Source organism: Desmodus rotundus, chromosome 2 (assembly GCF_022682495.2).
Source record: "Desmodus rotundus isolate HL8 chromosome 2, HLdesRot8A.1, whole genome shotgun sequence".
Classification (NCBI taxonomy): domain Eukaryota; kingdom Metazoa; phylum Chordata; class Mammalia; order Chiroptera; family Phyllostomidae; genus Desmodus; species Desmodus rotundus.
In genome coordinates this window covers 9,071,364-9,097,928 of record NC_071388.1, presented here as the reverse complement: position 1 = coordinate 9,097,928, position 26,565 = coordinate 9,071,364, and the positions used below count along the sequence as shown (strand labels likewise).

The 26,565-nt window shown below is 43.9% G+C and overlaps 1 protein-coding gene and 1 pseudogene across 2 annotated transcripts in view; one reads left to right on the top strand and one right to left on the bottom strand.

The window, feature by feature from the left end:
- HSF2BP (heat shock transcription factor 2 binding protein) overlaps positions 1 to 26,565 on the top strand; it is an 81,640-nt gene that overhangs the window by 9,698 nt on the left and 45,377 nt on the right. The window contains exons 1-5 of one of the 2 annotated variants that reach the window (XM_045194827.2): positions 1,052 to 1,211; positions 1,298 to 1,401; positions 11,712 to 11,861; positions 14,016 to 14,148; positions 17,569 to 17,686. In XM_045194827.2, coding sequence (XP_045050762.2) covers positions 1,300 to 1,401; positions 11,712 to 11,861; positions 14,016 to 14,148; positions 17,569 to 17,686 — 503 coding nt within the window. In that variant the 5' untranslated portion in view covers positions 1,052 to 1,211; positions 1,298 to 1,299. Of the gene's footprint in view, positions 1 to 1,051; positions 1,212 to 1,297; positions 1,402 to 11,711; positions 11,862 to 14,015; positions 14,149 to 17,568; positions 17,687 to 26,565 lie in introns of those variants that run through there. The other variant, XM_024559931.3, reaches the window with a different exon arrangement.
- Positions 4,966 to 6,912, bottom strand: LOC139440664 (large ribosomal subunit protein uL4-like; annotated as a pseudogene).

The window sequence follows — 26,565 nt, the reverse complement described above, 5'->3', positions numbered from 1 at the left end:
CCATAGCTTTTGGGATGCCTGTGTTGTTCTTGGCAGGCCCTCTGAGCTTCTCGTTTGGGCTTCCGCTTGCCCTATCTCTTGAGACCCCAAGGTTCCAAAGCCACACCCCTTCTTTTTTGTCTGCACGACACTGGAGGAAGCGTCTGTTGGCCACATTTCTCTATGGTGAAGTAATGTTCCATTTTTTAAGGGTCAGTTCTCTGAGGCTCTCTCACCATCCTCTGTTTTTTTGCCCTTTAGCATTCCTACGCCTGGCTTCCCTCAATTGCTGTCACTAGCTGTGTGCTGATGTCATTTAGTTAGTGATGAGAGACCAGGCTGTTGTCCCAAAGCAGTTGTCCTCAAAGTCTGTTCCCAGACCAGCAGCATCAGCCTCACTGGCTATCTTGTAAGAAGTGCAGAGTCTCAGGCTTACCTCAATCCTATTGAGTCAGTCTGAGGACTGGGCCCAGCCTCTGTCTGCACAAGTCCCCTAAAGTCTGAGAATCACTGTCCTCACCCGTTGCCACTTTAATCCGAGAAGTGACACCATCATCTCTGAGCACACGTGCCGTCCCAATCTTGGTACATGTCAACATAAAAACTGATGATTTCTCAACCCTTGAAATTAGGGCATTTAAATTTTGAAAGTATGTATTTCTTTGCTTCTCGAATGCCGATATTTCTGCTGCATACTGCTCTTTATTTAAAGTGATAATGCTTTTGATTTCAGATTCAGTAATGTGGATGTCTTCTGGGATTTCTGTTGGTCATTTGAATCATGTAAATGCGTGTGGTGTGGAGGAGGTATTCCCTCGTCCCCACCTTCCACTGCAGCCTTTCCTCGTCTCCGTCACCATGTTCTCCTCCATTGACTGCGGCTGCAGCTGTCCCATTGAGTCACTCTGCCCGTTGGAGAGACCAGCTTTGTGAATCAGCTCCGGCTGGCACTGTCTCCTCCCTGAGCTGCCTTCTGCTTTTTCTGGAACAGATACAAGTTTGTGCCACGAGACAGTCAGGCTTCTCAGCCCTGCCTCCAGTCCTTTAAATACACACTTTCTCAGAGCCTGACTACAAGTTTGGCAGTAAAGTGAGGTCCTAAAACACAAAGCAGAAAACAAAAAAAGTGCTTTTTACTATGGGCTAAAAACTGATAAAAACTTAAAAAGCAGGACTTTTAGAATACTGGTTATTCAAGGACTGGTTATGCAAATACAACCTAAGAAATCAGTGTAAGTTTTCCGAAGAGATCAGGCAAAACATGCCTGAAAGACATTAGTGATTTGAAATAGAAGGTATTTCTGTCTCTTTCTTTTAGACATGGAAAGGAAGGAGCAAGAGTTAGAGCAACTGAGAATGGATTGTGAGCACTTTAAAGCCCGCCTAGAGACTGTGCAAGCTGACAGCATGAACGAGAAGAAGGTAGGATGCTCGCAGACGCTGCCTGAAGCGCCAGCGTTGCGGCTGTGTGGCTGAGTGGTGTTGGCTGCGGTCTTTCTGGCCTGTAAGCCTCAGGAGATTGCAGTTTTAAATGTCTGTATTCTGAGTGGGTCGGAAAATAGTTGAACACTTGGATTTTATAACCATTTAATGCGGAGATTATTTACTTGGTGCCTTTTAATAGTCAGTTGCTGTTAATTTTTATGTGTAAAGGACCATTCTAAAACATAAAAATTTGTAATTGAAGTCTTGAAAAAATATTGTGCACATTTTTATTCAGAGGTAGCTATGTTAAATCAGAAATATTTGTAATTAATTTAGGGGATCAGTTACAGATATTTTAAAAATAACCAATTGTAATAATAGGGGAGACTAATATTTCTTTAAAATTACACATTAATTTTACTTTTTATGAGGAAGAAATTATTTCTTCTGCAAAACGAACTATCCTGCCAGTTATGATAAAATTTGGAGCTTGAATGTTTATTTTTGAGTAGTAAGACAATAACTGGATTAGTAATAATTGGCTAGTATGTATTACTTACTGCATGCTGGCAGGTGGTCAGCAGCTGTCCGTGCATCTCTCTTCCCCCAGCGCAGCGGGGCAGCAGGTACTAGTAATGTATAGGCATGTCCCCCTACCGGTGTACTTAGCCTTGTTTCGTGCTGCCTTCTTACGTGAAGGGATTCTGAATGTGCCTCAAAGAGGATTTCCAAAACAGGGGCTTTGTATTAACTTTAATATTGAGCAAGTAGAAAAGGCTAGGGAAAGAGTTTTAGTCTCAAAACTGAGTTAGATGGAACATCACATGCTGAAAGGTGAAGTTTTAGCTTTGCCATATTCTGCTGAAATCATGATAGACTAAAACTGCAGTGTGGTGACTTTGGGCCTAAAAGTGGCATGGTCTGAAAGAAGGTGACCGCCAGGCAGGACGGGATTCGGTCAATGTTAACACGGTCCATGGGTTCAGTTCTTTCTCCAATTGCTGAGACATCCTTGTTAAGGTTGAAGCTTAAATTGAACAAAATGTTAGGTTTCCTGTTTTTTTTAAATTGAAAGCATAGGAAAAATGCATGTTTGCTGGCGTGTTAGATGTAATGCTTAAAAGTAAGCCATTCTGCTAAAGTGCCAGTATGAGGACGAAATGGCCGTGATGGAGCAGCTTCACATCACCAGTGTGTCATTGCCCTCACAGTTGACCTTAGTTAAATGTGAGTATTCTAGGTTAAACTGTTTCCAGTTGCAGTTGCTGTTTAGTAGTCCTGTTGATACAATTCCAGTTTGTATAACAAGGCCATGTCTGTTCTTGCTGTGGAGAACCGGCCGCTGCCTTGTCCGTGGTCTCTGTCCAGGTCTGCACAGGTCGCGTGCCAGACTCTGGAAGCTTATCTTAGAGTTGAAGAACGAGGAAAGAAGCCAGGGGCTGTATCCTAAGTCAGTGTATTGCTAGTAAGGACTTCACTGTGGGTGAAAGTCGTTAGGGAGAGACGGGAGCTACTGAATCCAGAATGTAAGAAAAGGTCAGATCACGAAGTATGGACTCAAATTCATAAAGCAGCAGCTCCCGGCCGCTCTAGAGAGTGGTAACTGGAAGAAGGGAAACTTGGTTCCTGACCTCAGTGACAGTTGAGTTGGATCAGTGGAGGAGGCCAGCTGGGCCTTGATGTGATCTAAGGGGCTGGCCTGGAAAGACCTGGCAAAGCAGCCTGTGAACTCTGGAGAAGAAAGAGCCCAGCTTTCACAGTGCAGGTGAAACTGTCAGAGGGTGTCTGGATGGCTTTTTGAAGGACTGTGCTGTCCCCGTAAGGTTAGAGGAGGCTTTCCACGGAGCCCTGCTGACAGAGCTTTTCTAGTGCCTGGTGGCTTTACCGCGTGTGAAGTGATCACAGACAGCGCACAGTTCCCTGAGCTCGAGGACAGGCCTGTGGCGGTCCGCCTGTGGTTTCGTCCTCCCTGTGCGTGCTCTCCCATGGCACGCGCCTTTCAGTCAGTAAACTAACTTAAGTATGGACTGCCAGTTTTTTGTTACCTATGTTTTTGACTTGGTAGGAAAGAGCTAACTGCTTTTATGGTGATAAACGGAAAGTTGTTGCAAATTTTGTGTGTTATTTCAGAAAACCTTCAGAAGAAAAATTAACTGACAGTATAGTTGAGTTAAAAATCAGAAATCAACTACAAGTTTTCGAAGGAATCTTGAAAGTGTTGTTTTTGATGCCCTGTTATGTGTCAGTGTTCACTTTAAGTAGGAAAATGTATCATGGTTTGATTGTTGTTTATTTTAAAACAGTGGTATTTGGATGTATTTTATACACCACAGAAGTCATCTGTTGTACAAGTATGCTTTGATAATTTGTAATAAATTTACGCAGTTGTGTAACTATCACCCCAATCCAGCTTTAAAAAATTTTTTTAGCTATTGATTTTAAAAAGAGAGGAGAAACACTGATTTGTTGTTCCACTTATTGAGGCATTCACTGGTCCATTCTTGTACGTGCCCTGATTGTGTATAGGGATGATGCTGTAACCGACTGAACTACCCGGCCAGGGCCCCAAATCTAGTTTGTTTTTTGGTAAAAAAATTATTTTGAAATAATTATAGATTCACAGGAATTTGAAAAAAGTCCAGGGAAGTCTCCAATCCCTTCACCCAGTGTCCCCTAGCAGTAATGTCATGCATAACTACAGGACAAAGTAAAAACCAGGAAATTGACATTGATACAATGACACTGATTTTGGCTGTCCTGTTTTTTGTAGATGATTTTTATCTGTCTCTATGGATTTCTCTCTTCCAAACATTTTATACAAATGGAACCATACAATATGTAGTCATTTCTGTGTGGTGTAATGTTTTGGAGGTTCACTGATGTTAGCTTACGTTGTTCCTTTTTAGTGATGAATAATCTTGGCTAGATAGACCACATTTTCTTTATCCACTCATTAGTTTATGAATAAAGTTAGGTTACTTTTAGTTTTTGACTATTATGAATGCTGCTATAAACATTCATGTACAAGTTTATGTGTGGACATATATTTTAATTTTTCTTGGGGAGATACCTGGAGGTAAAATGGGTGGATCATATGGTGAGCATATGGTCAATTTTTGAGAAAGTGCCAGACTGTTTACTGAAGTGTGTATCATTCTGTATTCCCCACAGCAATGTATGAAGGTCCTACTGTTTCCGTATTCTTGTGAACACTTAGTATTTTTGGTCCTTTGGATTATAGCCACTTTAATGTGCATGTAATGGTATCTCATTGTGGTTTTAGTTTGCATTTTCCTCATTACTAATTAAGTTGAACATTTTTTCATGTGTTTATTATTAATATGTATAGTTTATTTGGTTAAATATCTATTTAAATCTTTGGCCTAATTTTAATTGGGTTGTTTATTTTACTTTAGAGTTGCAAGATTTCTTTATATATTCTTCATACAAGTCCTTTATAGAGAAATGACTTAGAAATATTTTTTTCACTGCCTTTGACATGTTTATTCAAAACTATCTCTCTGTAGTGATTTGACCTTCATGGAATAAACAAATTTAAATTTATGCCATAGGCTTCTTTTCTTCCACGGTGGGTTTCTTTTCTGCAAGTGGCTTCTCAGCTGCTGGTTTCCTAGTAGCTGCAGCCTTTTCTCCCACCAAAGGCTTCTTCTGCTCCTGAACACCAGCAATCTTCTTTCCTTTCTTCCCTACCACAGGCTTCTTGCCTGGAACCCCCTTCTCATCTGGCTTGGTTTCTAGTGCTGCTGCTGCTCTACCCACTGGAACTTGTGGTTCCTGGCCTGGCAAAGAATGGTTTTTCTGGCGCGTGGTCTTTGCAAGTGGGTTTACGTTCGACACGATTCTCAGGTGTTTCAGTGGATTCTTCTTCAGGACTCTGCCATGAATCTTCTTGGTGGTGCTTGGAGAGCTCTTTGGATCTCTGGGCTTTTCAAGATTCTGTACCGAGTTCTGTACTGAGCGTCTTGTGCACGGGAAGGTTGCAGGCACTCTGGAGGGAGGCCGCTGTACGCCAAGTGCCACACAGACCATCCGACCTGCCGAAGCACTTTCAGTCCAAACGCAGAAACGGCCCACAGGCCGCCCGGGAACAAGTTTCAGAGGGTTCAGTTTGCTTCCATTGCACAGAGCAGTTCCAGGGATGTTTCTGAAGGCTTTGGTGATACCGTTGTCCTCATTATAGATGATGCAGGGCCCCCTGCGCTGGCTGCGATGACGGTTTCTCATTTTGCCCTCGCCAGCTCTCATTCACTGAGGGGCCTAGATCTTTGTGGTATCATTCCAGGCCTTAAGCTTCTTAAGAAGCAAAACAGCCTCCTTGGTTTTCTTACAGCCTTCAACTTTATCTCCATCTACCAAAGGAAGTTCAGGAACTTCCTCAGTACGATGACCTTTAGGCATGACCAGTGCTGGTAAGGCCGAAGCAGCCAGGGCAGAGCAGATGGCGTATCGCTTCTGTGCTGTATTCACTCTGCAGTGCCAGCAGTGCCAGGTTCTGGTTGGTGCAAACATGCGGCCCCCACGACACGTGTTCCCACAGGCACCCTGGCCGGGACGACGAGTCCCACCACCTCGAACTCTGGGAATTTGAGCCACAGCTCTGCCAGCACCCCAGGACTCAGCTCTGGTCTGATGTCCCGCCAATTCACTGACAGCACAGGGCTGTCTGCTGTTTTTGCACAAGTTGGTGTGAACAGAGCTGAGATACTTGGTCAAATGGGAGCCTTGAACACAGCAGGTGAAGGCATTTTTGCCAGATGATTCCCCCTTACGGAGTGTGCTGATATCAGTGGGCGAGCACACGCCCTGGCGTGGAGAGGAGAGAGCACACTCCTCTCTAGAAATACTTTCTTTTAGTACATGGCTGACTTTTCACTTTCTTAAAGTTGTCTTTTGAAGAGTAAAAGTTTTAAATTTTGATATTCAGTTTACTGGCTTTTTTATTGGATCATGATTTTGTTGTGGCATCTAAGAAATATTTGCCTAATCCCAAGGTCACAGAGGTCTTCTAGAAATTTTATATTTAGGTCTATGATTCATTTTGAGTTAATTTTTTTTACATAAAATATCTAGTCGTTTTAGCATCATTTTTTGAAAAGACAATTTTTCCACTGAATTGCCTTGGCACCTTTGTTAAAATTGATTGCCATGAATGTTAGTGTCTCACTGAACTATTATACGTCTACTCTTATGCTAGTGCCACACTGGTTTGATTTTTGTAGCTTTATGGTAAGTTTTTATTTTTGAAATCACTGTTAGTCCTCTAACAGTTTTTATTTTTCAAACTTACTTTGCATTTCCATTTCAATTTTGGAATTAGATTATTACTTTGTACAAAAAAAGCCTACTGAAATTTTGATAGGGTTTGTGTTGAATCTGTGAATCAATTTGGGAAGAATTAACCAATTTACCAATTTCAAGTCTTCCAACCCATGAACATGGTGTGTTTTTCCATTTACAGGCTTACCTCAGAGATATTGTAGGTTCCATTCCAGACTGCCATAATGAAGCTAGTCACACAAATTTTTTAGTTTCCCAGTGCATATAGAAGTTTATGTTTATACTGTACTGTAGCCTAATAAGTGTGCAAAAATAGCATTATGTCTAAAAAAATGTATGTACCTTTACTAAAAATACTCCGTTGCTAAAAAGTGTAACCATCATCTGAGCCTTCAGCGAGGTGCGGTCTTTTTGCTGGGGGAGGGGCTTGCCTCAGTATTGATGGCTATTGACTGATCCGTGTGGTGGTCGTGACAGCTTCTTAAAATAAGACAACATTGAAGTTGGCAGCATTGATTGACTCTTTCTTTCACAAATGATTTCTCTGTGGCATGTGATGCTGTTTGATAGCCTTTTATCCACGGTAGAACTTCTTTAACAATTGAAGTCAGTTCTCTCAAACTCTGCTGACTACTTATCAACTAAGTTTATGTAAATTCTAAACCACAGGTGGCAAACACAAGGCCTACAGGCCGAATCTGGCCCTCCACCTTGTTTTATCCTCCTGGCACCTTGTTTCTGCCTGGCAGCAGCACTGAGCTCCTTTCCCCTAGTTAAGAAGTAGTTAGATTATACAGTCCTAAAGTTACATTCAGCCCTTTGAAGGCAACTGCAAGGCTGATGTGGCCCCCGGTGACAATGAGTTTGACACCCCTGTTCTAAACCGTTTGCTGACATTTCAGAAGTGTTCACAACATCTTCATTAGGACTGGATTCCAACCCAAGAAACCGCTTTCTTTGCTCATCCATAAGAAGCAAATCCTCGTGTGTTAAAGTTTAATCGTCAGATTGTAGCAGTTCAGTCATATCTTCAGGATCTAATTCTAGTTTTCTTGCTATTTCCACCATATATGCAGCTACTTCTTCCACTGAAGCCTTGAACCCCTTAAAGTCATCCATGAGGGTTAGAATCAATTTCCAAATTCCTGTTAATGTTGATATTTTGACCTCTCCCCATGAATCATGCATGCTCTTAATGGCACCTAGAATGGTGAATCCTTTCTAGAAAGTTTTCAATGTACTTTGCCTGGATCCATCAGAGGATTCACTATCGATGGCAGTTAGAGCTTTACTAAATGTATTTCTTCAATTATAAGACTTGAAAGTCTAAATTACTCCTTGACCCATGGGCTACAGAATGGATATCGTGTCAGCAGGCTTCTCGTACGTCCCCACCAGAGCTCTGGAGTGACTCAGTGTGCTGTCAGGGAGTGGTAGTATTTTGAAAGGAATTTTTTTCTGAACAGTAAGCTTAAAATATTCAGTAAGTCATATTGTAAATAGATGTGCTGTTATCCTGCCATTTTTGTCCCATTCACAAAACGTTGGCAGAGTAGAGTTAGCATATTCTTAAGGGCCCTAGGATTTTCTAAATGGTAAATGAGCGTTGGCTTCAATGTAAAGTCACCAGCTGCATCAGCCCCTACCAAGAGAGTCAGCCTGTCCTATGAAGCTTTGAAGCCAGGCACTGACTCTTCCTCTCTGGCTGGGAAAGCCCTAGGTGGCATCTCTTTCCAATAGAAGGCTGTTTCATCTACACTGAAAATCTGTTCTTCAGTGTAGCCACCTTCATTAATTATCTTAGCTAGGTATTTTGGGTAACTTGCTGCAGCTTTTATAGCAACACTTGCTGCTTCACCTTGCACTTTTATGTTATGGAGATGGCTTCTTTCTGTAAACCACGTGACCCAACCTCTGCTAGCTTCCAGCTTTTCTTCTGTGGCTTCCTCGCTACTCTCCGCCTTCGCGGAGTTGGTGAGAGGTGGGGCCTTGTTCTGGATTAGGGTTTGGCCTGAGGGAATGTTGTGGCTGGGTTGATCTATCCAGACCTCTAAAACTTTCTCCATATCAGCAATGAGGCTGTTTCACTTTCTTACCATTTCTTAGCACTTCTCATTTCCATCAGGAACTTTTCCTTTGCATTCACAACATGGCTGACTGTTGCAAGGGGCCTAGCTTTCGGCCTGTCTCGGTTTTCAGTGTGCCTTGCTCACTAAGCTTAGTTGTTTCTAGCTTTTGATGTCGAGTGACTCTTCCTTTCACTTGAACACTTGGAGCCCTTGTAGGGTTATTACGTGGCCTAATTGCAGTGTTATTGTGTCTCAGGGAGAGAGACGGGAATGGCTGGTTGGTAGAGCAGTCAGAACATATACAACGTCTATGAAGTTGACTGTCTTAAATGTGTGCACAATTACAATAGCAACATCAAAGATCACTGGTCACAGATCATCATAACAAAAATAATAACAACGAAAAAGTTTGAAATGTGGGGAGAATTACCGAATGTGACACAGGAACGTGAAGTGAGTGAAGGTGGGAAAATGGCACCAGTAGACTTGCTTATTTAGCACAGGGTCGCCACCACCTTCAGGGGCGCACACAGTCTCTGGGTGCACGCAGGGGAGCGCGGCAATAAAACGAGGTCTGCCTGTACCTAAACATTTCTTTCTCCATAATGTTTTGTAGTTTTTACTGTGTCGATCATGAACTACCTTTCTTACTTTTACTCTTATTTTTTAAAAAAATATTTATTCATTTATTCATTTCAGAGAAAGAAAGGGAGGGAGGGAGAAAGAGAGAGAAACATTGATGTGAGAGAGAAACATCAACCTGTTGCCTCTCATATGCACCCCAACCAGGACTGAACCCCAAACCCAGGCATGTGCCCTGACTGGGAATCAAACTGGCGACCTTTGGCTTTGTGGGATGGTGGCCAGCCAACTGAACCACACTGGTCAGGCCCCTGTTTCATTTCTGGTGTTGGGAATGGAATTGTTTTCTTTCTTTCTTTCTCCTGATATTACTGTACTATGGGTGCAGCCCTACGTCAGGGCATATCTGCCTGTAGCTACTGGGTGGGACCGCAGTGAAGACAGCCCTGCCTGGTCACTCTCAGCAGCGCTTGTGTGGTCTTGCAGAAGCGTCCTTGTAACCAGACTAACTGAAATTCGTACTGCTCCAATTGCAAGAGAAGCTAGAAATCTTTTCTTAAATTTTTATTTATTTACTATGAGCATTGGCTTCAATATAAAGTCACCAGCTGCATCAGCCCCTACCAAGGGGGTTCTTTTCCCCTTTTTATTGAATGAATGTGTTTGGGTAACATTGGTTAATAAAATTTTGTAGGTTTCAGGTGTACAGTTTATAATAGATCATCTGTATATTCTATTGTGTGTTCACCACCCCAAGTCAAGTCTCCTTCCCTCACCATTTATCCCCTTTGGTCCTCTTCTACCTCCTCCTTATCCCCCGTTCCCTCCGGTACTCACCATACTGTTCTCTACGTTCAGGAGGTATTTTTTTTCTTAATCCTTTCACCTTTGTCACCCAGCCCCGCACCCCTCCTAAAAGCTAGAGATCTTACAGGAAAAGCTGAGGTGTAGTCTTTTGCATGTGTCACCATGACTTGGGTGGCTTCAGCGATAGACACCTGAAGAACGAACCTAGGAATCCAGATTACTGTTGTGATGACATCAGACCTTAAGAACCCAGAGTCCAAAAAGCTCGGAAAGCAGTACTAGCGTGCGTCATGGGCTCGATGACCTCTTTTCTCCCAGAACGAATATGACGATACAGGGTGTGGCGAAAGGAGGTTGACAGTTGTTCACATGGGAAAAGACGTGCAGGTCATGATTGTTGCAGTAGCTTTATTAACTCTGTGTTTCGTGTGCTCACAACTGCAAGCCTTGTTTTGCCTACACTATTATAGGAATGTGGATGAAGCTCTGTATAGCAAGTGTATCTTCTCCAGGTGGATCTGAGTGGGCCACCCAAGGCCAAGTTATGAGGTCAACAAAATTTGGTTTGTGGCTCCACTGTTCTTTTCCCCCCAAGACGAAAAGCCCCTCGACTTTGTCCTGTACTCTCACCTCTCTAAACGAAGAACCTGGAACATCTAATACACTTCAGCTTTGTGGGCTACTGAGCTAATTGTGCTTTAGAATAAATTAACTGTGTTTTTGTATTTTTAAGTTTATCTCTTATTCAGGAAATACTATCACCTTCTGAGGGAATTTGAGGTACCAAGGAATAGTGAAACTGGTGGTGGTGGTCGGGACGGGCAGGACTTCCCACACCACCTAAGACCCGCCTGGAGGTGGATCTTTAGGTGTGCTTGGTGGTCAGAGGGACACCCGGAGGGCAGTTCCCTGTCCCTCTCCTTGGCGAGAGCCCTGGCCCAGACTCCCAGGGAAGGTTCCTCAGAGCACTGGTGGGAGAGTGAGACACTGGCACTTGCCTTGCCGTGCCGGCGCACACCTGGGGGACCCCTTGCGCTCCTCTCCTTCCTCTACTCCCGGCTTTCCCGAGTGGTGTTAGCTGTGTCCTGTGGCGGTTTTACAGTGGAGGTTGCCACTTGGAGGCAGCAGGCTCCTTAAGTGCTGCTCTGTGTGTGGACTGCTGTGTGAGGTGGTCACTTTGTTCAGGTGTCCCAGCTGGCACAGGTCCTGGGTATAGCCACTTGGGACCTGAGATGCCTAATGTTTTCATTTGACTTAAGGTTAATTTGTGGCCCCGCTCTTCCCTTTTCTCCCCTGGATGAAAAGCTTCTAGACTTTGTCAGTATTTATAAACTCTAATGCAGTAGGATGTTGTTTTCTAAGAGTTAATTTTGGCTCTGAAGTTTATTTTAAAAATATGGATTATGACTTTCTAAGGACCAGTTTTCATTTGCCAACTGTTTTCTATAATTCTGTGTACATTTCTTTTCTTTAAAATATCATTGAAAGGGAAAACATGAGATATTTCAAAGTTGACTGCTATTCATTTTTCTGATTTTGTTTTGATTTCAGGAGAAACTGGCTCTTCGCCAGCAGCTGAATGAGGCGAAGCAGCAACTTCTGCAGCAGGCAGAGTATTGCACAGAGATGGGAGCAGCAGCCTGCACCCTGCTCTGGGGCGCTTCCAGCAGTGAGGAGGTGGTCAAAGCCATCCTGGGAGGAGTAAGCACGACCAGCTGGCCATTGTCCATTAGTGTTTGTGCGGCTGGGCGGGAACAGCGTGTCTGTTAGGGCTTAGAGACTGTGTCCCTTTTTCTTGCGCATTCATCGGATAGTTCGGGACGTCAGCTGTGGGGCCCACTGTACCCTGGTGCTCTGGGGTGTAGAATGCAGTAAGATCCCAGAAGCTGTATGGCCTTTGCGGCCACTGTTCCACTTCGGTATTATTCCCTGGCCTTCGTGTACATTTAACACAGCTTACAGTGCTTTAACATACGTTATCCATTGGGTAACGCAGTGTTTAACTTACTGAATGTTATATGTGATTTAACATACACATGTTAATAGCGCACACATACATCAAGGAACTCCACAGAGGAGGAGAGACTTGAGACAGGCCCTGATTAACTTGAATGGGCAGTGATGGCACAGAATGGGGAGGCTGTCCCATGAGGAGATAGACAGCATATCAGAGGCGTGGGGCAAACTGCGGAGTGAGTTTGTGGGCAGTGAGAGGGCAGCTGACACGGAGCGGAGGGTTGCGTAGTAACACCGTGGGGAGAGAAGGCTGACAAGGCCTGTGGAGTGTGATTTTGGGAGACAGCCAATGCAGGTTGACAGTACAGCCCAGGGGCAGGAGGACTGGGTTCCTGAGCGTTGAGTAAAAGTGGACGGGACCAGCAGAGAGTCTGGGGAGGTGAACCTGACAGGAGCGAGGATGAATTAGAGGGGGGGGTATGAGGTGTGCAGACGGGACCGGAAGACGAATTCGAGTTCCAGTGGCTCAGACTGCAGTGAGCTGACTCCCTGGAGGGGAGGGGAGCCTGTGACCGAGGCCCATGTGGTGACAGCAGGGACTCCACAGCTGACAGAATGAAGGAAACCAAGGAAGACCAAGTTGTGAACCTGGGAGAAGGGGGTGTCACGAACGGGAATAAAAGTCAGGAGGGGATGTTTGGTCAGGCCAGTGATAAACTCCTGACCATTTCTAAAAATTACAGTTGTGTTGGGCTTCCAGGGGAGAGAATAAATGTGTTTTAAAAAGTGTGTTGAGCAGTGTTGAGATGTGATTTGCATACCGTAAGCTCAGCATCTGTAAGCAGACCGCTGAGTGGCGTGTAGCTGATGGCCACCCTCGGCAGCAGCACCACGGCCGGTCGTGGAGCGCGTGTCACCCTCGACGCCCCTGCTGCCCTGGTGTGCACACCGCTCCTCAGAGAAGTGCTGCCGAGGCTCTGCACACCTGGAAGTGCTTTGTGCTAAGTCACGAACTGCCCCATCAGCCTGCTCACTGTCTTTACCTCTTTTACATGTTGAGATTTCACTTAAGATTTTATTTGAAAAGCAGTTTTGCCAAAGGTTTGAAAACCTCTGATTTCATGCCTAGAACAAACAGAGGACATATTTTTCCAGTACATTTTTGGGTGAATTAATCCCAGTACTTACATCATTGTGTGCATTTCAAACTGTTTCTCGTGTGTGTGTGTGTGTGTATTTAATCCTCACCCAAAGATATGTTTATTGATTTTAGAAAGAAGGGGGTGGCAGACAGAGAGATATCAGTGTGCGAGAGAAACTATTGGTTGCCTATTATATGCACCCCAACTGGGGGTCGAACCCGCAACCCTTTGGTGCTTGGGACAACACTCCAACCGAGTCACCTGGCCAGGGCTCCCAAATATGTGTGTGTATATATATAACTTAAGATTTTATTTATTTATTTTTAGAGAGAAGGGAAGGGAGAGAGGAGAAAGAGAGGGAGAGAAACACCAATATGTGGTTGCCCCTCGTGTGCCCCCTACTGGGGACCTGGCCCACAACCCTGGCATGTGCCCTGACTGGGAATCGAACATGCAGCCCTTTACTTCTCGGTTCGGCGTTCAATCCACTAAGCCATACTAGCCAGGGAATACTTTAATTTTACTCTTTGAATTAATCTTCAGGGTAATTTTTTCTACTAATAATTCTATTAAAGTCTAATAAAGTAAAACCTTTTTTTCCTCATCTTTTCGATAGAAACTTTTGATGAAGAATAGATTTTTGAATATTGCTTCTGTAATTAACAACAGGGTCTTTCTTGTGTATCCTGCAGTTCTGAAATGTTTTCATACTGGTGTTTGTGAAAGGGCATCATATTCTCATTTTCTGAACTTGCAGGAGAAAGCTTTGAAATTTTTCAATATCACCGGTCAGACAATGGAGAGTTTTGTGAAGTCACTGGATGGGGATGTCAGAGAGCTTGATTCTGATGAAAATCAGTTTGTCTTTGCTTTGGCTGGAATTGTAACAAGTAAGTAACTCTCTGAAGCACAGTTAGTGTGTTAGGTGTGCCCTAGAGCAGTGATGACAGTCCAGGGATGTGAGCATAAACATCTCTCTGGAACTCTTTCAAATGCCATGTGGCTCTCACCCTGGAGACTCTGGCTCAGGATGTGGGTGGGGCAGGCTCCGGTGTGTGAGCCGTGGCACCCCACGCAGGCTGCCTGTGGTCCGGTCTTGTCGGCAAGCATGGCTGGTCTTAGGAAGCACGGGACGAGTGTGCACTCAGTCTGTGTGATTACAAAAGTCAGAACAAAACTGCAGGTTGAGCTGCTTGCCATTTGGAGTCATTGTCACTTTATTAACGTCTAATAAAGTGAGAACCTCTGCGAAGCTAAGCTGTCACTGTCGTTGTGGTATAATAACTGAGGAACTCCAAAAACTTAACTGTTTCTTCAGTGAGAGGCCCCCAAAGGTTAGAGCTACGATAGAGTTCTGCGGCCAAACTGCTGTGGGGCATAAAGCCGAACAAATAACTGAGCCTTCCGTATAGCAGGAGTGGTATGTGCCAGTGAGGACTGAGGCGCTTCGTTCCGAAGTCAGTGAGATAGTTAGATTGCTGTGACTTAGTTTTTACATTGCCTTTTCATCCCTGCCGTGTACTTCTCTGCCACCGAAGAGAGAGGACGTTTCGTTTTTCCTCACGGCGTTGTCCTTTACCTACTGAAATACTAATGAGGCAGGTCCGGCGTAGACATCGTCCCTGCATAATTCCTCATGGCCCTTCTGGGAGGTGTTCAGACTCGTGGTTTGCAGGCCGGCCCTGGTTCCCCAGCACTCTGATGCGCTGCAGGGCAGCAGGCCGCGTGCACTCTCATCCTTGCACCTTTGCTGCAGGAGGCTTGCATTGCTGTACCTTAAAAAAATTGTTTTAAAGAGAGGGCATTTGCAAATTTGATGACTAGATTTTTGCTATTTGCAAGTGACACCAAAAGTCTATGACATATGTGACTTGTCATTCTGCTGAGATGAGAATTTGAGCTGCTTGAATTGCCAGCTGGTGTGTAGTGGTGAGGCAGTTGGCCAGTGAGCAGAGCCAGCCCGTTGCCCAGCATATAAACTCAACTCGGCTTTGTTTTTCTCTGCGTGGAGTGGCTCACACAGGAACTCACAGAGCTGGAATGAGGACACGGATGCGTGCGGTTTTTACTTCCACACCGATGAAGTTTACTGGGAATATTACATACTGTGGTGGTTTTATTAAAGTGCTGTTTTGCATAGGCCTTGGGGGCTTATGCATCTCAAATACTAAGACACTGTTCCTGAGAGAGCAGGCAGTACACAGGGACCTTGGTTAGCTGTAACATAGATCCTCTGCCTTCTAAAACAGATTCCTTTTAAAAAGTTACATATAATAAACTCATCCTTTACAGTTTCCTTCCTCACCTTTTTGCAGTTCCTAAGTTGTGACAGATGCGTGTTGTCGTGTAACCACCAGTTAGTCTGTGGAACAGTTCCATGACCTCCCCCAAATCTACTCAGCATCTCCCCACCCCTTCCTTTTGTAGTCACCCCACTCTCTACCGCCAGCCAAGGCAACCACTGATCTGGCACTTTGTCAAAACCTTCAGCTGGATTTTTCTTGCTGGCTTGTCTGGCATCCAGTGTCTACCCCGCGTAAGCAAGGACCTGCCTCACATCTCCTCTTGGAGCCTCTGCCTTTTCTTATTTCTGGTATTAGTTGGTTGGTCTCTGACCTTGGCTATCAGATGTGTTCAAGAAAACGTGTGATTTTGCAAATTACTGCCCCCTCCTTTTAAAGGATCGAGGTATAGCTCTTTCCAGTTTACTGTATCCTAATGCAAAAACTGGAAGTCAGGGATTTGTTTGAACATTGAACATGAGGTGCCAGTTCCACTGCATTCTGACAGTTACACCTTAGCCATAGGTCAGGGACAGCCCAGGGGTCTTCATCAGAGGCATGGTTTGTTGGGAAGTCATTTTTGCAAATTAGCTACCAAAGTTCATAGTGAGAACATATGGTTTCCTGTGGGGTTCCAATATGTGGTCAACTGTAGTACATGAAGAAGGTTTTTCCTGAAAAATTATTTTAAGATGACTTTTTATAGGTTATGATGCCAAATGCTTAGAGCTTCATCTCCCCTCCAGATAGTTCTTTAGGAAAACGAGAGTGTATCATATGCTAGAAAATACTGTTGTCAGGTTCAAATTCATTGAACAAAGAAGCATGCTATCAGGGAAGGATCCTGTCTTCAGTAAAGTTATAGCTGTCATGAATCACACACCAAATAACACAGCACCAATTTCTGAGGCAAAGATTGCTGGGAAGACAAGCAGCCATGGGAAAACATGGTTAGGTTTAGGGGACTTCATACCTCTCTTGATCCTTCTCAGTGCAGGAGACAATAAATAGGAACGTCCAGGACCTGATTCTGTGAGATGATCTGGTAGCATGATGGAACTTCATATTTTCCCATTAGCGTACACTTAAAGAACAAGGAAGCCATAAAACCTGTCCTCAGTTCTCGATAGTTCTGAGCAAAATGAAAATAGAAGAAAACGTCCTGAAACCAGTGAAGGTATCTACCAGGATCATGCATCAGGCACCACTCTTGACAGTGACAACTCGAACCCTTTCCATTCAAGGCAGGGCAGCAAGGATGCCGCTGCCCTGCTCTCTTCCACCGTGGCTGCTCACTTCCACTAGAACTTTGCTCATTTTGAATCATGCTTTACCATTCAACTTAGCTGAGAAAAATACTACCCACATGTACATAAACATACTTGGGTCGCTGAGTGTCCTCACAGGCGTTTGGGAATGCCAACGAGCCAGTGTTAGCCACAGCAGTGTCCTCTGGAAGCCGTGGTCTCTGCAGGGCCTCAGGCGTGAGGAATCATGCTAGATGCTGACCCACAATAGGATGTAAAACTTAGAAAAAAAGGTTTATTTCACAATCAGTTTTCATCCTCTTCTTTGGCCTCACGATTTGGGTTTGGTATTGTGGTTCAAAGTCATTAGGATTCCACTCCAAGGGTTGAAAGGCGATTTTAGTGTCCTCGGTCCCAGGTAAAGTGATCAGCCGCACTTTCTCTCTGGGCCCTGGCTGCCCACAACGGTCAGTCTGGGGTTCGGGTGGATGGCGTCCACTGGCTATCCCCTGGTTGGCTACAGACCTGTTAGATTCCAGTGCTCTGCTTCACTACCAAGGTGTTGCTAATCTTGAAGCACATGGCTCCCTGTCTGAGTAACTGGCTGTCAGTTCTTCTTCCTGGGCTGTCAGCTCTGTGGACAACACCATTTTTCTCTGCCTCGCTGGCCATTCTGTTTTCAGTAGGTCTTTCAGGAGAAAAACAGCAAATACTGTGTTGTGGACAAACTTTTCGAGAGTCCGAAGTTACATTTAAACTTGGTTTTGTCTTTCTGTTGCAGATGTCGCTGCCATAGCGTGTGGGCGTGAATTCCTGGTTAACTCCAGCCGGGTGCTCTTGGACACCATACTGCAGCTTCTGGGAGACTTGAAGCCAGGACAGTGCACCAAACTCAAAGTGTATGGTGGACAGTGTTAAAAAGTTACCGTTTTTTACAGATGAGTCAGAATTTACTGATTGGGCCTCTTTTTAGGAAAACGCAATTAATTTGGCAATAGTTCTAAAAAAAAAATAGAAGGAGCACATTGCCTGGAGAATTCAGGGATGTAGTCTATTCAATACTATTTTAGAAAAATAACAAAGAAAATGAATGTTCTCACCTTAGAGCAATCGATAAGTTCCAAATGCTATCATATGATACTTGAGGGTTACCGCTATATTAATGACCTCCAAATGAACTTAAATAAGTATTTGTTATGGCAGCACCTCACTTCCAGGTACCAAAATCACTGTTCACTTACTATTGTTGTGTAACACATCACCGCCAACTTAGTGGCTAAAACAATACCTGCCTCATTCACAGTTCTGTAGGTCAGAAGTCTGAGTGGGCTTGACTGGGTTCTCCAGCAGGGATCTCTCAGGACCAAAATCAAGACATTGTCCAAGACTGGGTTTTTTAGAGGCTCCGGGCAAGAATGCTTCCAGGTGCATTCAGCTTACTGGTGGACTCCAGTTCCTTGTCTTTGTAGGACTGAGGTCCTTGTTTCCTTGCTGGCTGTCAGGTGGGGCCACTTTCAGCTTCCAGAGATGACTGAATTCCTTATCACATGACCCCACCTTATCTTCAAGCCACAGCAGCTCACTGAATCCTTCCTGGAACCTCTGGGCTTTTGATGGGTTTAGATTAGACAACTGGATAGACTCCCTTTGATTAACTCAGAGTCACTGGTTAGTAACTTTAATTATATCTGCAGTCTCTCTGCCATGTAACTCGGTGTTACATGGGTGTGATATTCTGTGCACAGGGCCAGGGATTAGGGCAGGAAATCGTGGGCCGTTGTCGGATTCTGTGTACTACACCATTGATTTTGAGTGTTTGCTTTTCTTTTTGGAGCATTTTTAATAATAACCTCTTTAAAGTCTTTGGTCAGGTATCACTAACTTCTGTACCACCTTGGCCTTGGTGTCTCTTGGTTGTCTTTTCCCTTTGAGTTGGTATTTTTCCTGTTTCTTCATATGCTGAGTAACTTCAAGTTGCATCCTGGACATTTGAATATTGTGTTTTGAGTACCTGGGTCTTATCTAATCCTGTGGGAAGTGTTGATGCTTTGTTTTAGCAGGCAGGTGCCCTGTGGGGTTCAGGCTGCACATTCTGATCAGCCTTCCCTGTGCTGTGGTTTCAGTGTCAGTTCCATTTTCAAAAGCCTTTGTAGTGCCCTTGGGTCTGCCTCTCCTGTGTGCGCCCGTGGCCCGTGTGAGACCTGGACATCACTGATGTTTTACTTCTCCAAATGTTGGATACACTGCTATTCATGACCAGATCAGTGCGTGCACAGCTTGGGCTGAGGCCAGGAGTTAATAACAACATCTCTTGAACTTCAGCTCTCCACAGTGTCCCTGGTACTTGCTGGTTCCTCAGGTTCCCCTTTTCAGTCATTCATCTGGAATGCTGGGGTTTGTATGCCCTGCTGCGTCATGTGTTTCCACAGCCAGGCCCAGTGCAGGGCCAAGCGGCAGGAGGTCAAAGGGCTGCCGTCCTCCCGGTGGTGAGGAAGATTTCCCTCCAGGGGGTCAGAGTTACCCGGGGGGCCCCCACTGCCAGCCTGGCCACTGCCAGGAGACCCGTTTTCTGCTCCTCAGGTCTGAACTAGAGTCTTCTTGGCACTCTTCTCTGAGCGGGTCAGTGTCACTCAGGGTTGGGGGGTGGGGGCCGGCTCGCTGCGGGTTTGGGGTTCTTACACTTCTGGTCATGTTCGCCGTCTGCCTGCTGCTGTTCACTCTCCGGGCCTCTCCTGGCTGCTCTGTGTGTTCTGTCCAGCGTTTCAGGCTGCATTCGGTGGAAGCCGGGGAGTGGGTGTGTTGACTCAATGTTATCTGGAACCAGACTCTCTAGTCCACATTGGTGTTTGTGTTAACAGATATGTGTACAGAGTATAACATGAGCGATACAGTTTTGTGTAGACTTTATAAGTTGTTCTGGATCTAATTAATTCTGTTTAAGTATCTTACATCAAAGAACGTGGGACATTCAGTTTTCTTTACCCTGACTGATGGACAATCAGGTTATCATCAGGTTTTATTCTACAGATATAATGCTGTAGATAATACTGTAGTGAACACCTTTGAGAAATATCTGCTGCTAACCTGGGTGAGATTTCCCTTAGCAGTTTTCCCAGAAAGGGAATATTTAAGAAGTAAGACATGCACATTTTCAGGTGGTTTTTGTTTTGTTTTTTAAAGATTTTGTTTATTTATTTTTAGAGAGAAGGCAAGGGAGGGAGAAAGAGGGAGAGGCACATTAATGTGTGGTTGCCTCTTACACGCTCCCTATAGGGGAGCTGTCCTGCAACCCAGGCATGTGTCCTGACTGGGAATCGAACCAGCGACCTTTTGGTTCGCAGGCTGGCACTCAATCCACTGAGCCACACCAGCCAGGGCTCATTTTCATTTTTACAAGATACTGCCAAGTTGGTCATTGAAGTGAGCACGTTCACTGTCAGTGTTCTGTGCTTCCTACACCCTCAGCACCTCTATTTATTCTGTTCTTATAAAGAATTTTGTGCTGTCAATGTCTGTCTGCCTGTGTGCCTTTACATTTAGATTACCAGTGAGGTCGAGACCCTTTTCTCATGTTCAAAACCTTTGAGTTTTTTTCCTGTGATTTACCTGTTCATTTCTGTTGCCCATTTGCTATTGGGTTGTACTTTTCTTAATGATTTGCTGTTGTTCCTTATGTGTTCTGGATACTAGACCATTGTCTCATTTGCTTCTGTGGTCTTTACAAGGGCAGTGTTTATGCGTCCAGCTAACCCCCCTCCTCCAATTTCCAAGGCAAAGCTTCGTGTGAGGGCTGGGTTTCTTCTCTGGTTCTGGTACAGGGGGCTCTGTGTCTCTGTCCTAATGAGCTCTTGTCCATTGCACTGGAAGAAGAGGAGAATTGCCTTCAGAGAGGTTTGCTTACTTTGTTGGCAGTCTCCCATCTGGCCACTGGCAGAGCTCGTGTACAGGTAGCCTCAAACCCCCATGGGTCTCAGTGTGCGCCAGACTGAAGCGGGGCTTCTCACTTGGTAATCTTGGGCTGCCTTCTAATAGGCATGTCATGTGTTTGCTTTCTTCTTCCCAGCTAACCCCTCACCCTGAGTTCCCTGGACCGGGGACCTTTCTTATACTATATGTAAACTTTCTTTTTTCTCTTTTTTTTTGCCTCTTCTTACCTTGACACTAACTTGCCTCTTCCCTGGGGATTTTGCTTTCTTTGCTGCCTCCATGATCAAAGGCTACTCATTTCTGCAGTTTGGGTGCCTCAGACCCAGGGATGGGATTTAAAAAAAAAAAAGACTTAGGTTTGTTTTTGGGTTTTTTTTTTTTTTTGAGCAGTTTTAGTTTCACAACAAAATTGAGAGGGAGGTACAGAGATTGCACCTCTGCTCCTACCCCCACACGTCCCATGGTTTTGCCTTTTCCTGAACGTCGTACAGTTGGAAGCCTTCTTAGCTTGCCTTCTTTCACTGAGTAATATGCATTTAAGTTTCTCCATATTTTTTCATGGCTTGATATAGATCATTTCTTTTTATCATTGAGTAACATTCCATTGTCTGGATGTCCCACAGTTGATCCGTTCACCCATGGAGGGACTTCTTTCAAGTCCGGGCAGTTATGCACACAGCTGATGTAAGCACTATGGGCAGGTTTTCACGTGGACGTAAGTCTCCAGCTCCTTTGGGTAAATATCAAGGAGCACAATTGCTGGATCGCATGGTAAGATAATGTTTAGTTTTGTACGAAACTGCCAAACTGTCTTCCACCGTGGCTGCACCGTTCTGCACTCCCACCGGCCGTGACAGAGTCCCTGTGGCTCTGCGTCCTCGCCAGCATTGGGTGGTGTCAGGGCTCTGGGCTGTGGCCATTCTAACAGGTGTGCAGTGGTATCTCGTTTTAATTTGCATTTTCCTGATAACATGATTGGAGCATCTTTTTAAGTGCTTATTAACCATCTGTATCTTCTTTGGTGAAATGATTGTTAAGGTCTTTGGTCCATTTTTTAATTGGTTTTTTTTTGTTTTCTTACTGTTGACTTTTAAGAGTTCTTTGTATATAACAGCTGTTTATTAGATGTCATTTGTAAATATTTTCTCTCAGTCTGTGGGTTATCTTCTTTCTCTTGACATTTTTCTTTTGCAGAGCAGAAATTTTTAATCTTAATGAAGTCTAGCTTATCAAGAATTTTTTCATGGATTGTGTCTTTGGTGTTGTATCTAAAAAGGCATCATCAGATCCAAGGTTTTATCCCATGCTACTGTCTCCTAGGAGTTTTATAGTTCTGCATTTTACATTTAGGTCTGTGATCTGTCTTGAGTTAATTTCTTTGAAAGGTGTGAGGTCTGTGCCTAGGTTCTTTTTTTCACATGTGGATGTTCATTTGTTCCAGGACCATTTGCTTCATTGTATTGCCTTTGCTCCTTTGTCCGATTCTCACGTGGGTCTAGTTTTAGGCTCCGTACTCTGTTCTATTGACTGACTGGTCTGCTCCTTGGCTAGTCCCACGCTGTCTTAATTGCTGTAGCTTCAGAGTAAGCCTTGGAGTTGGGCAGTGTCAGAACCCAACTTTGTTCTTCTCCTCCAGCCTTGTGTTGGCTATGCCAGGTCTTTTGCCTCTCTGTATACATTTTAGAATCATTTTGTTAATATCCATATAATAACTCATTGGGATTATATTAAATCTATAAATCAAATTGGGAAGAACTAATATCTTGACAGTATTAAGTCTTCCTATCCATGAACATGGAATATCTCTCTGTTTACTTAGTTCTTTGATTTTATTAATCAGGGTTTTGTAGTTTTCCTAATAGAGGTCTTACATGTTTTGTTAGGCTTATACCTAAGTATTTCACTTTGGGGATACTAATGTAAATGGTATTGTGCTTTCATTTCAAATTCCATTTGTATATTATTGGTGCATAGGAAAACCTTGACTTTTATATATTAACCTTGTGTCCTGAAACCTTGCTGTGACCTTACTGGTTCCAGGAGAACTTTTTGCTGATTCTGGTGCTTAGTAACTGCTGCTAAATGAGCAAAGGAGATGCAGGTAGCTTTCTGGGTGAGGATCATACCTCGTTGGTTATTGTCATACACTTGTTACTATGCATTTGGGTGGCCTGACACCTTCTTCACAGGAGTGGCTTCATGCCAATTGAAAGAAATCATCAAACAAGATTGGATTTCTAAATTATTTCCAGTCAAAACTTTAGTTATCTTAGGGTGTAGGAAAGTTATCATTAAGGACATTGTAATATATTTCTAGGATGTTGGTTAACAGTTAAATATTTTTGAAGACATACCTTAGATAATGTAGAAATTTCTTAATTTAAGAGTTGTCAGAATTTCCAGATATTAACAAAGGTCTCCAAGCTTCTAAAATGTTTATTTGTAACCCTTGGGATCTAGGAACTAATAATACATATTATTTTCCAGGCAGTAGAACTTTTAGCCATAAAATGTTTAATGTCTACAGAATTGGGCTAGTACTGAGATGGAAACTGGTAGTTGGTACTACGAATATAACCTCAATTCTTCTGAAAGGCATTTTTAGGGTTTCACCCTATCTAGTTTGATCATTCTATGAACATTTTAAAAAAACCCAAAAATCTACACTTGGCTTTTTCAACAAGGAAAAGGCTAATAACCTAATATGCACATGGGCAAAAGAGTTAATCAGGCAGTTCACAAAAGAAACACACTGCAAGCTTAGTAAGTATGGAAAAGACTCAGTCTCAGTGGTAATGTAGGCTATAACCATAATGAGCTTTGGTGAGGCTAGGTAAAACTTACTTACATCTGTGTACTTACTGGGGGGAGGGCGATGGGGGCAGGTGAGCAGCATCTGTTGAGGTTGAATATGCCCAGTGTCAGGTCAGGTGGTCCACATCCATGTACATACTGTGGAGGAAGTTTTACCCACAAACACCAGGATGCTCGTGCAGAAATGTGGTACCCGTGTTGGTAATAGTTCACACTGGGAACTTATCTGTACCTCTGTCGGCTAAAGAGTAGATAGATTGTGATCAATTAATGTGTTAGGACACATCAGTGACAATGTGTTAGAAGTATACAAATCGACATGGAAAACATCCCACTGTGGTATGGAGGATTACATTCCGTACGCTGCTGTGGATACGGACATGTCAAGTTCTGTACATATTTTGTAAAAGTGTATAGAAATTCATGGCTGTTTCGCATAGCAAATGGTGATAGTGGTTCCCACCTCCTTGACATAGGTATTCAGAGTTCACAAAGGGTATTTGACTATTTGAGGATTTTCTTTCTTACCCAGGGAGGTATGTATTGTTCTTTGTATCTTATGTGCCTTCAGGGTTACATAGTAAGTAAAAATTAATCTATGGATATTTGATTACATACGGCATTGACCACAGATTTTTAGGTTCTAACTTGATTGGGGCAGGGGCACAGAATCTAAAACAAGCATGTGAAATCGTTAATTACTGCACTGCTCTTTCAAAATCGGTGGGCCTCCAGCTGCAGGTTTCTGTCACGTGGTCTGACGTGTCTGATTGCTCTGCCAGTTGTTTCTCTGTCATATAACATCTGCAGTCTTCTGAAGGGTTTTATTGCTCACTGTTCTTAGAATTACTTGATGGTGCCAATTGGGCCACTTTAGATTCAGCCCGTTTTGGAACACTAATGTGCAGTTTTTGTTCCTAATGGGACAGGGGAACATTACAATTGTGCCCTTTTGCTTATTTTTATTGCAGGTGTGTTTTGGAGTACTGAGTGTTTATTCTTTGTTAATTGTAATTTCTTTTAAGAAGAGGAAGAGGGGGAGACTTCTAGCCAGATGGAGGCGTAGGTAGACACACTGTGCCTCCTCACACAACCACAAGAAGGACAACAACAAATTTAAAAACAAAAAACAACCAGAACTCCCAGAAAATCAAACTGTATGGAAGTCCGACAACCAAGGAGTTAAAGAAGAAATGTTCATCCAGACCGGTAAGAGGGACGGAGACGCGCAGCCGGTGGGGAGAGGACTCGCAGCAAGGCTGTGGCTGGCGGACTGGCAAGGTGGTAGATTTCAGACTGGGTGGTCCCACATTCCCATGCAGGTAAACCCAGAAGAACCACTGGGGAACGAGATAGACCGCACAGCCCAGGATTTCAGTGCCAGGAAATAAAGCCTCAAACCTCTGACTGAAAACACCTGTGGGTGTTGAGGCAGCAGCAGAAGAAACTCCCAGCCTCACAGGAGAGTTTGTTGGAGAGACCCACAGGGTCCTAGAACGTACACAGACCCACCCACTTGGGAAGCAGCACCAGAAGGGCCTACTTTGCTTGTGGGTTGTGGGGGAAGTGACTGAAAACCGACAGAGCGGAGCAAGCAGCATTGTTCCCTCTCAGGCCCCTCCCCCACATACAGCGTCACAGCACAGCAAAGTGGGTTGCCCTGCCCTGGGGAATGTCTAAGGCTCTGCCCCTTACTACATAACAGGAGCATTGAGACCAAAAAAAAAAAAGCCCAAATGGACAAACAGATCAAAGCTCCAGAAAAAAAATACAACTAAGTGACAAAGAGGTAGCCAGCCTATCAGATGCACAGTTCAAAACACTGGTAATCAGGATGCTTCCAGAATTGGTTGAATATCATCGCAAATTAGATGAAATAATGAAGGCTGTGCTATGTAAAATGAAAAAATGTACAGGGAACCAACAGTGACGGAAGAAAACTGGGACTCAAATCAATGGATTGGGGCAGAAGGAAGAAATAAATAGTCAACCAGAACAGAATGAAGAAACAAGAATTTGAAAAAATGGGGAGAGGCTTAGGAACCTCCAGGACATCTTTAAATGTTCCACCATCTGAATCATAGGGGTGCCAGAAGGAGAAGAGGAAGAGCAAGAAATGGAAAACTTATTTGAAAAAACAATGAAGGAGAACTTCCTCAATCTGGCCAAGGAAATAGACTTCCAGGAAGTCTAGGAAGCTCAGAGAGTCCCAAAGAAATTGGACGCAAGGAGGAACATACCAAGGCACATCATAATTATATTACCTAAGATTAAAGATAAGGAGAGAATCTTAAAAGCAGCAAGAGAAAAGGAGACAGTTACCTACAAAGGAGTTCCCATAAGACTGTCAGCTGATTTCTCAAAAGAAACCTTGCAGGCAAGAAGGGGCTGGAAAGAAGTATTCAAAGTCATGAAAGGCAAGGACCTACACCCAAGATTACTGTATCTAGCAAAGCTATCATTTAGAATGGAAGGACAGATAAAGTGCTTCCCAGACAAAGTCAAGTTAAAGGAGTTCATCATCACCAAGCCATTATTATATGAAATGTTAAAGGGTCTTATCTAAGAAAAAGAAGATAAAAAATATGAACAATAAAATGACAACAAACTCACAGTTATTAACAACCGAACCTAAAACAAAAACAAAAACAAACTAAGCAAACAACTAGAAGGAACAGAACCACAGAAATGGAGATCACAGGGAGGTTTATCAACAGGGCATTGGGAGGGGAAGAGAGGGGGAAAGGTGCAGAGAATAAGCATAAATGGTAGGTAGAAGATGGACAGGGGGAGGGTAAGAACAATATAGGAAATGGAGAAGCCAAAGAACTTATATGTACGACCCATGGGCATGAACTAAAGGGGGGGAATGTGGGTGGGAGGGTGTGCACAGGGTGGGGAGAATAAAGGAGGGAAAATTAGGACAACTGTAATAGTATAATCAATAAAATATATTTTTTAAAAAAAGAAGAACAAGGTAGTTTGGTGGAGTCACCTTTACTTTTAGTGAGCCAGCCTGGTCATCGGTCTGTCAGAA